The sequence below is a fragment of the Calidris pugnax genome, unplaced genomic scaffold (assembly GCF_001431845.1).
Source record: "Calidris pugnax isolate Ruff unplaced genomic scaffold, ASM143184v1 scaffold113, whole genome shotgun sequence".
In the NCBI taxonomy this organism is placed as follows: domain Eukaryota; kingdom Metazoa; phylum Chordata; class Aves; order Charadriiformes; family Scolopacidae; genus Calidris; species Calidris pugnax.
This window is the reverse complement of record NW_015090879.1, coordinates 618,752-628,969: the sequence shown is the minus strand read 5'-3', so window position 1 is coordinate 628,969 and position 10,218 is coordinate 618,752. Positions and strand designations below refer to the sequence as shown.

Here is a 10,218-nt window from a genome sequence, read left to right as displayed (position 1 = left end):
GCGCTCAGGGAGAGCCCGCAGCCGGCCCCGCCCCGCCGCCGCCGCCGTGAGGGGGGCGGCTCCCGGGCCGCGGCCTGGCTCGCAGCCTCCCCCCGCGCTGCTCTGTGTCTCCCCGCAGCGCCGGTGCGCGCTCCCGGAGCCCCACACGTTCCCCTGCAGGGTTCTTGTATCCGCTGGAGTCTCCGGAGCCCCCGGTGCTTTCCTGGGGTCGGTCCCGCGGCCCCCACTGCTCCGCTCCGGCCATGGCCGGTATCCGGGGCCCGCACAGCCCCCTTCACCCTCCTACAGCCCCCTTCACCCTCGTACAACCCCAGCCTGTGCCCCCGAAGCCCTCGCAGCCCCCTCTGCTCCTGCAGAGCCCCCGTCCCAGCTCCCAGAGCTCCTGTGCCCCCTGAGCTGCCTTTCCAGAGCACCCATGGGTGCCCCCACAGTTCTCCCCTCAGACACAACGCTTTCATCCTCCCTCTTTTCTCTCTCAGACTCTCTTGTCATGGTGTCCTGGACCTCAAAGCCGTTGTCTTCACCTCCCGCCAAGGTCCTGGCCATCTGGTGTCCCCCAGCCCCTTTGTTGTGTCCTGGGGGGCCCTGTGCACAGCCCCTCCACCAGCAGTTACCCTGCATCCCCAGGTTACCATGGCACAAACTGGGGCTTCTACTCTTTGCTCTGTGTGTCTCCCCAGACCCCCCAGTGCTGCAGCCACCTCTGTGCCCCTTTGGCCCCTGTGATGGCCCCATATTGGGGTGTCTTTGTTTTTCTTGGGTCTAGACCCCAGCATAGTCCCTATACCCCATCCCTCATTGCCCCACGCTGGTACTGCAGTTTGCTGGAGGACTCTGGAGCTGAGGGAAGGCTTCAAAACTTGTTTGAGAGCAGTTTCTGAACCTTCAGCAAATTTTCTTCATTCCAGATGCTAATTCCGAAGTGATGCAAACTGGAAATTAGCCATCAGGAAAAGAAATGTTAAGCAATTGATATGACCTGATCCGAGTTTCTTCACAGCTCAGGTTTCACTTCTAGTAAATGGTGTGTTGTCACCCTGTCCTTTCCCTGAGTTGTTTGGATTCTCCTAAGGTTAAACAGGATCCAGAGAAGGTTTTTTAAAACCTTGGTGTTATTATTGTTTACACTGTGGCAAGCAAGCACTAGAAAAGCTAACTTTGGGCTAACGTCTCATTGAGCTCTTTGCCATGCAAATGTACAACAACAACACATGCCCTAAAAATGCTAGTTACTTTTTTCACGTCTTAAAGGAACAAAGAAGGAAAAAGCCAATTTGTGTGCTTTTTCAGTGTCCCTTTAAAAGAGCTGTGAATATTTGATCCCAGCACAAAATCGGGCAAAAGGGGACCAAGGTAATATCCCCAATTTACTGAATCCTTTGGGCGAATTGTTTAGCATCTCTGTAAGTACATTGCTCTGCCTGTAAAACAGGGATAACACCACAGCCATGCAGATTAAATTCCTTGGAAACTGCCTGGGGTTGGGAGAGAGGCACGAAAAGCTTCTCCTTGCTCCCCTGGGAGCCTGCCTACGTCAGGCTTTGGACTCGGGGTGAATTCACAGCACCTTCACAAGCTGCTGCATGTCCCGGGAGCGTCGGGAGCTATCTGGGGCCGCATCTATAGCCTGTGGCAAATGCAGGAGATGGAGAAAAGGGTTGAGTGAAGTTGCATGATCCCGCTTCGTGCTGCGCGGCGGCAGCGTGAGCGATCGCTTCCCGCCGGTCAGGGACATGGTAGGCAGGTGGGCCCTCATTCTACATCTCTTCCTTTCAGTTTTAAGGACTGAAGACATAATCCTGCAGTGAAGAGCAGAGAAGCCACCTGGAAGCAGAGCCCCCCGCACCCTCTGTTGTTATGGCAGGGGGACGGCGGGGTCCAAACCGAACCTCCTACTGCCGAAATCCCCTCTGTGAGCCGGGGGCCGCTGGCGGCTCCAGCCATTCCTCCAGCTCCTCTGTCACGGGCGTGCGCTCACGCACCAGGTACGTCCCAGTCTCCACATCTGCAGAGAACCATAGAAGTGCCCAGGTTGGACGGGACCTTTCAGATCATCTAGTCCAACCGTCAGCCTAACACTGATAGAACCCATCACCTCCCTCCTCTCTGGGGCAGGGGACACCTTGTCTCCTCGTCTCACAGCCTGCTGGTTTTCCTGTGGCTCGGGGGTTTGTGAACACCCTGTGTCAGGCTGAAATCCTTTCCCTGTATGTGGCAGTGTCCGTGCTGCGTGTTGTAATTGGGATAGGTGGGTTTTAATTTGCCCGAGACTGTTAAGTGTTTATCAGACCGTGATGAGTTTCCAGGAGCGTTCAAAAGCCTTTAGTGACCATTGGATGGAAAGTAAGAACAGGGTCAAATTTTTGTCCCAAGCCTGACTCTTGAATTCTGGTTGTTGCATCTCCTGTGCCCTGAAGTTTGTGTTGGGTGAGGTGTTTCTGGGGTAGATTTTGGCTAAATCAGGTGATGTGTAGGCTGCAGGGTTTGGTTTTTTCAGTTTCTAGCCTGGCTGGTTGCGTTTCTGCGACTGAGTAGAGAGGAGGAAGGAGAAGCAGAGCACTGACAGCCATACTGAAGCAGGAGGTGCCTTCTGAACTCTCTGCAAAGAAAATGTTAGATCTGTCTTAACGTACTCCCTGCTGACGGCCCTGGGCCAAGAAATTTCTAGGGATACAGTTACTCAAACAAGTTACTGCAAGGGCACAGAAGGTGGAGCAATAACTTGTACATCCTTTGCTGTGAGAGCCTCCACGAGGAGGTGACACAGGACAGGTCCAGGCCCCAGTTGCCTCCGAGGGGTTTGTCCCCGTAGCCGAACCCCCCGAGATCCCTCACCTACACATCCGTCCAAGCCCAGGAGTCCCAACAAGCTTTAGGCTCTTTGTGCCTACAAGACTCTTGTTGCTGCTCTTGCAAGAGCACCCTTAGGTCTTGTGTGTCTGTTCAAAGCAGGAAAGGTTTTGTGTTTGTGTTTAAAACCCTTCACTGGAGGAGCAGAACAGTTCTGGTTCTGTGGACAGGAGCGGAGTTTATTGGCAGATTTATCAGCCCTGAGGGGCTGAATCGCTCCTCTCAGCCTGGGAATCTGGGAGTTTCGGGGAGACAGCTCAGGTTCCTAAAGGCTTTCCCTCACACATGGCTTTATTTTAGGCTGTCAGCCTTCTGTTTTAAAAACCCTGGGCTGATCCAGCTGTGTCCACCTCTGGGCTAGCAGTCTTTCTGCAGTCACACTCCCGAGACTTTCTGTGGTTTCGTTTTGGGATTGGCGATAGGAGTTTCTGCTCTGTAGTTCCTTTGAAACCCACGCCCAGATTCCTTTGGCTGTTGTTATTTAGAGATTGCAGATCAGGAGAGATGTATCTCGTATATATTAACTCCCTTCCCTTTGATTAAAAGGGTTGCTGTCTGGGATTGTGTGCGTGCTCACACAGGAATATGCACCCCTGACTAAACTTGTTTTTCCTCTGTAGTTGAATAGAAGTTGAAGAATGAGAAAGGGCTTGTGTTTAATTGCTCTGTATTTCATGTTCAAGCACTCTTAGAAATGTAAATAGCAACTGGAGGCCTGAAAGCTTCCAATTAATTAAGAGGGCCGCCGGTTGCCCCTTGAATAGCTAAACACAGCCACAGCTTTTGAACCTGACTCAACGCAAGGGATTTAATATCGAATGACCTGGTGCTGTAGGCTGGCCTGGGTCCAAACGCTGCTTTTCTGGGCAAATTCCCACTCATGTCTGCCTGTAACAGTCGTCCTGGACGTCCCCGGGAGGCTGACACCTCTGGTTTGTGGCAGCCCCTGACCACGACCGACAGCTCAGGTTTCTGAGTCAGTGTTGGACCCACTGACTCCTACCCTCTGAGTCCGTGGGCTGGAGGACAGGGCTGTGTTGAGCTCAGGGAAGTGACTGCTGGTTTTTGGTTTCCCTTGGCAGGAGCGGTTCAGGGACAGGCCTTTCCAGCCCACCTTTGGCAGCACAGACCGTCGTCCCCCTCCGGCACTGTAAGATCCCGGAGCTGCCTGTGGAGAGGAGCGTGCTCTTCGAACTTCAGCTCTTCTTCTGTCACCTCGTCGCTCTCTTTGTCCACTACATCAACATCTACAAAACTGTCTGGTGGTACCCCCCCTCCCACCCACCCTCACACACGTCCTTGGTAAGCACCAAAGGGCAGCTGTGTCTGCTGATATTCCAGATTCTGTTTTCTTAGACATGAAGTTTTCTATATAAATGTGACTCTACACCCCTGGAGGGTTGCTCAGGTGACTCTTATTCGACAAATTTTGGGCACTGGCTGTCTGTTTGACATTCTTTTTCTCAGGAAAAGAGTGAGTCTGGGGAGAAGAGAATAATTTGGGAGCTTCTCTGTTGAATGTGGGTTTCTGCTGCCTGATGGAAAGTGGAATAATTTTGTTTTTGTCACCGCAGAACTTTCATCTTATCGACTTCAACGTGCTGACAGTGACGACGATCGTCCTGGCACGCCGGCTGATCAGTGCTATTGTGAAGGAGGTAAAGTCCCCAAGCAGATTTCAGAACTGTTATTTCAGGCAAAATGTAAAGCTCTGCATCCCCTTTGCAGTTCCATTCTCTTCTGTCCTATTCTGAAGAGGTTTGTGCTGTGTCCAAGTCAGAAACCTGGGCATGGTTTCTAAGGGGAAGAACTGAGAACAGAAACAGGCGCCTCAAACCGTGGCTCGTGACTCTCTCTGTTCTTCTGTGATTGCTTCTGAATTACTCTCAACTAGACTGCAGTAATTCCCCTTTCTTCCTTGTGAAGAACAGTATTTGGCTCTTTTCCTGTTCTCTTAATTACTCTGGCTTTCTGCAAGGAGGAGCCGGTGTGGGTCGGTCTCTGCTGCCTGGGGGTGGGCTGGTCACACCGATAACTCCAGACCTTAACGAGAAACCCCGAGAGCTCTCCTCATTCCACCTCGAGGAACAAGACCCTTGGTTTTGGGTGGAGAATCCAGATTCCAGCCTATGGAAGCCCTCCCCTTCCTGGTGGCAGTCGAACAGAGCCTCTCACTAGCTCTTCCTTCATGCACATGCAGTTGATTTTGCAGATTAAGTGCTGCTCATTTACCCTTTGCTTCCTGCAGGAAGAGTGAGATGGTGTCCCCCCTGCCCAGCTCTTTCTTCTCTCCCCGCAGGCTTCGCAGAGTGGCAAGGTCTCCCTGCCACGCTCTGTCTTCCTGGTGATCACTCGGTTTGCTGTTCTCACTGGCACAGGCTGGAGTTTGTGTCGATCAATAATTCACCTTTTCAGAACCTACTCTTTCCTTAATCTCCTGTTCCTGTGTTACCCGTAAGTATCTCTTCTGTCACTCAGGTGTGATTTCTGATGTTGCTTCGGTGCAGTGGGTGCTGCTCGGTTGAAATGAAGCCTGTAAGCAAAAAAGCACTTGATTACCTGTGAGCAGAACTTAAACTACCCTTTTCCCTCTTGCTCTGTCACGTTTCTTCCTGGTGGCAGGGCACATCTTTAACTTTTACCCATATTTCAGCTTTAATGTAAGCATTAGTTGTAGTTCTTAGGTTGCAGAGAAGGATTGTGTGCTTTTCTCATGGTATTCAAAGAAATCTTTGGTTTATCTTAGTCCTGAGGTGCCTCTCCCAGAGGAGAATCAACAGCTCCAGAATCAAAACAGCTTCCCCACATCATGTTAACTAATGAAACGTGAAGGAAGCCAGTTCTATTTCCAGACAAGTAATGGGAATAGCTCCCTTCCCTCTGGTAGATGCAGGAGGAAGCACCTCATAAAGATCTGAGGCGCGGTGCGTGTGTTTGAGCTGAGATTGATGAAGCTCTTTGCTGGAGTTTATGTAGGTACCAGGTGCCGTTTGGGAGGGGGGTGGGATCGTGGTGCTGATCTGCTGCCAGCAAAGGCTGGAGGTATGGAGGTAACCACCTTTCTGCACTCTGCTGCTCCAGGTTTGGCATGTACATTCCCTTCCTTCAGCTGAACTGTGACTTTCGGAAGACGGGCCTCTTCTCCCAGGTGGCCAACATCGGTCCCCGAGAGACCGGCGAGGTGACCTCCAGAGGCAGGGACTACCTCACGGTGCTGAAGGAGACCTGGAAGCAGCACACACGCCAGATGTACGGCATGGAGGCCATGCCCACCCACGCCTGCTGCCTCTCCCCGGATCTCATCCGCAACGAGGTGGAATACCTGAAAATGGACTTCAACTGGCGGATGAAAGAGGTGCTGGTGAGCTCCATGCTCAGCGCCTACTACGTGGCCTTTGTGCCCGTCTGGTTCGTGAAGGTGAGCCAGGGCCACCTCTGCTCTTGGAGACACTGCTCCTCCAGGCGTGGGGCTGGCCAGGGAGGGTTGTGGTGGGGTGGACACTGGGTTAGGGGGGAGATCTGCATCTCCTTCTTGCTCAGCTGGAACGTGGAGAGGTTGGTCAGGGCTGGTCTGTGTGTGCCGGTGGCTTTATCAAACCCATTTATGGAGATCCTGTGAAAAGTAAGAAGCAAATCCATCCAGGTTGAGGTTTGCTTAAATTCTGGCTAACAGAGGTCAGTATTTTGACCTGATAAAGTGTCTTCTGACTGTCCTGAGAGTGGGTATCCATCAGGGAGCAGCATCTCCCTCCGCCCTCCCCGTGACGCTAAAAGGACTCCAGGCTGACCAGCCCCTCACACACCAACCTTCTGTGAGGACAGAGCTCCAGAACAAGGGGATTGAATTTAATAAGGGAGACAGTATGAAAGAGGATGGACTTTTATTAGGATTTTTATTTGTTTTGTTTAAGTTCCCAATATGTTGTACAATGAGACAAATGCCTCGTAGTAGATCTGCCAGACCTTGGGGATGAGCCCGAGCCTCCTTCCCCTGAGGGACTCGTGCTCCCACCCGTCACCAACTGAGCTTGAGGAGCATCGGGAGCCATCTCCCTGGTTTTGGTGATGGGTGACAATAATGTAAATGTTTCTCTGTGGTGTGTCAGGGAGCTGCACAGCAGCCCTCCTATGTGGGCGCTTCTTTTCCAGGCAGGATTCATAGCGACGTGAAAAGCCCTCGTTGTACCTGCCTGAGCGCTTTGTGTTTTGATGGCTTTGGGAGGTGAGGCTGTCCAAACACGCCGTCACACATCCTTCTTGTCCCCCCCCACAGAACACTCAGTACTATGACAAACGCTGGTCGTGTGAGCTTTTCCTTCTGGTTTCCATCAGCACGTCGGTGATCCTGATGCAGCACCTCTTACCCGCCCGTTACTGCGACCTGCTCCACAAAGCCGCGGCGCACCTGGGCTGCTGGCAGAAGGTGGATCCAGCCCTCTGCTCCAACGTGCTCCAGCATCAGTAAGAAACTCCCTCCCGGGGCTGGGGCTTGGAGTTTTCTCTTCACTGGCATGAACAGAGGCTGGGTGGGGAGCTCAGCTTTGCAGCCACCTCTCCTCCTCCTCCTCTCGGTGCTTAAATTTAAAGAAAAATGAGAGCAGAGTGCGGAGTTGTTGGCTGACACATCCCACACTCTGTGCTGGCTACCTCTGAGCGTGGCCAGCAGATCTTTTGGGCCTGGAGAGGAGCAGACTGAGAGGGGATCTCATCGATGCTGAGCAATATCTAAAGGGCAGGTGGCAAGAGGATCGTGGAATCACAGAATGGTTTGGGTTGGAAGGGACCTTAAAGATCGTCGAGTTCCAGCCCCCCTGGCACGGGCAGGGACACCTGCCACCACACCAGGTTGCTCCAAGCCCCATCCAACCTGGCCTTGAACCCCTCCAGGGATGGGGTCAGGCTCTTCTCAGTGGTGTCCAGTGACAGGACAAGGGGCAATGGTCACCAACTGGAACATGGGAAGTTCCATGTGAACATGAGGAAAGCCAGTGACAGGACAAGGGGCAATGGTCACCAGCTGGAACACGGGAGGTTCCATGTGAACATGAGGAAAGACATTTTTACTTTGAGGGTGGCAGAGCCCTGGGACGGGCTGCCCAGAGAGGGTGTGGGGTCTCCATCTCTGGAGATATTCCAAACCCACGTGGACACCATCCTGCGCGACCTGGTTGGTGGCTGCCCAGAGAGGGTGTGGGGTCTCCATCTCTGGAGATATTCCAAATCCACGTGGACACCATCCTGAGCTACCTGGTTGGGGTGACCCTATTTTGGTAGGTGGTTGGAGGAGATGGTCTCCAAAGGTCCCTTCTGTCCCCTGCTAGTCTGTGGTTCTGTGGTCTGATTTTTGGCAAGATGCCTCGTGCTCCTGGCCCCAGACATGTGCTGCTGGTCACTGCCGTGGTTACACGCCTCGGTGGGACAAACTGCCCTGGCAGATGCTGCTGGGGAGGCAGCTCCTCCATTGTCCTGGTGAGGGTGGGAAGGCACCAGCCCCCCTTGGGCTGTGGAGGTGGAAATCAGAGCTCTCTGCTTGTCTCCCACAGGTGGACAGAAGAGTGCATGTGGCCACAGGGAGTGTTGGTGAAACACAGCAAGAACGTCTACAAAGCTGTGGGTCACTACAACGTGGCCGTGCCCTCGGACGTCTCGCACTTCCGATTCCACGTAAGATCCCACGTGTGGCACCTTGGCGGGGTGATCTGAGTGATGGTTTCTGATCAATGCCTAGAAATACTTAAAGGGTGGGCGTCAGGAGGATGGGGCTGGTCTTTTTTCAGTGGTGCCCAGGGACAGGACAAGAGGAAAGAGGCACAAACTTGAATGTAAGAAGTTCCATCTAAACATGAGGAGGAACTTCTTCACTTTGAGGGTGGCAGAGCCCTGGCAGAGGCTGCCCAGGGAGGTGGTGGAGTCTCCTTCTCTGGAGACACTCATACCCCACCTGGACACGTTCCTGTGGGACCTGCTCTGGGTGGCCCTGCTCTGGCAGGGGGTTGGACTGGATGATCTCCAGGGTCCCTTCCAACCCAGTATCATCCTGTGATTCATTCTGTGGGGTCATGATCCCCTTGTCCTCAGCAGCTGAGCTGGCTCTGGGAGAGGTCCCTTCCAACCCTGTATCATCCTGTGGTTCATTCTGTGGGGTCATGGTCCCCTTGTCCTCAGCAGCTGAGCTGGCTGTGGGGGCAGGAGAGCTGCGGTGGGGTGTCCCGGGGCGGTGGGACAAGCGGGGTTGGAGCAGTGTCTCACGTTAGTCCCGTGTTTGCCGTGGGTGCTGCCAGAGGGGTGACTGTCCCCTGGGCACCAGGGGCTCCGTTCAGGGGTCAGTGTGTCTCCGGAGGGGAATCCCTGAGGAATCCTCACCAGTTGCTGCCTCAGAAACACCACCTGCAGGGCCTGACCTTGCTCGGTGCCTGATTGGGGTCTCTCCTGCAGTTCTTTTTCAGCAAACCGCTGAGAATCCTCAACATCCTGATTCTGCTGGAAGGAGCCGTCATCTTCTACCAGCTCTACTCGCTCATTTCTTCCGAGAAGTGGCACCAGACGATCTCCCTGGCTCTGATCCTCTTCAGCAATTACTACGCCTTCTTCAAGCTGCTGCGGGACCGTCTGGTGCTGGGCAAAGCCTACTCCTATTCTGCCAGCAGAGACTCGGAGCAGAAGTTAAATTAAAACAATTGCACTGATGCTCGAGCTTATTACGAAACAAACAAAACGAGAAAACCCTCAGAGCTTTGTATTTTTGTTACCACTGCTTTTTTTTTGTTGTTGTTGGTTTTTTGGGATTTTTTTTTTGGTTTTTCTTTGATAACTGATGTAATTAAAAGGAAAAAAAAAAAAAAGAACATATTTTTTTACTCCCAACAGTTGTTTGTCTGTTGTTTGTCTGGTAAAATCTGTCGTGTTCCCCCCCCCAACCCTGAGAAGGGGGAATGATTAATTAACGCTTCGTTTCGAGGGGTGCAGACACCTCTCTGCGTCTGCTGGAGCGGGAAGAGGAGAATTTTAGGTAGAATTTAGGAGAATTTAGCTCACAGCTTCGTTTGGGAGGGGCTGAACCCTCAGCCTGGGTTTTGGGGGGCCCCGAAGGACTTTCCGTGTCGTTGTCGTCCCCCCGCGATGGGGGGAAAATGGTGGTTTTTCATTAAAATGGGGTTTTAATTGCTGTGCTGGAAATGATGAGGTTGGCAGCGGCGGGAGGGGACACGCTGGGGACCGGGGACGTCGGGGGACGGAGGAGGACCCTCGGCCACTCCCCCCCCGAGGTCCCCGGTCCCCGAGGAGGAGGAGGATGAAGGTCCCCACCCGGGTGATGCGGGGCTGGGGACACCGGGGCCATCCCCGCTGGCGGTGACACCGGCCGTACCC

The 10,218-nt window shown here is 53.3% G+C and overlaps 1 protein-coding gene across 2 annotated transcripts; it reads left to right on the top strand.

The window, feature by feature from the left end:
* Positions 1 to 93: 93 nt before the first annotated feature.
* On the top strand, positions 94 to 9,716 carry TMEM39B (transmembrane protein 39B). Of its 2 annotated transcripts, XM_014946498.1 has the most exons (9): positions 94 to 1,024; positions 1,777 to 1,985; positions 3,933 to 4,152; positions 4,425 to 4,508; positions 5,150 to 5,304; positions 5,932 to 6,268; positions 7,124 to 7,311; positions 8,394 to 8,514; positions 9,286 to 9,716. In XM_014946498.1, exons 2-9 carry the CDS (start codon positions 1,858 to 1,860, stop codon positions 9,520 to 9,522), a joined length of 1,470 nt encoding a protein of 489 aa, XP_014801984.1. In that variant the 5' UTR covers positions 94 to 1,024; positions 1,777 to 1,857; the 3' UTR covers positions 9,523 to 9,716. The 2 variants fall into 2 exon arrangements, with proteins under 2 accessions (XP_014801984.1, XP_014801983.1); XM_014946497.1 differs by having other exon boundaries at positions 94 to 1,985.
* The last annotated feature ends 502 nt before the right edge of the window (positions 9,717 to 10,218 follow it).

Excerpts from the sequence above, each read along its gene's own strand:
- TMEM39B (XM_014946498.1), top strand. The coding sequence starts at position 1,858 with ATGGCAGGGGGACGGCGGGGTCCAAACCGAACCTCCTACTGCCGAAAT. Across the intron at positions 4,509-5,149 it reads TCAGTGCTATTGTGAAGGAG|GCTTCGCAGAGTGGCAAGGT; the intron begins GTAAAGTCCCCA and ends CTCTCCCCGCAG. Across the intron at positions 8,515-9,285 it reads TCTCGCACTTCCGATTCCAC|TTCTTTTTCAGCAAACCGCT; the intron begins GTAAGATCCCAC and ends TCTCTCCTGCAG.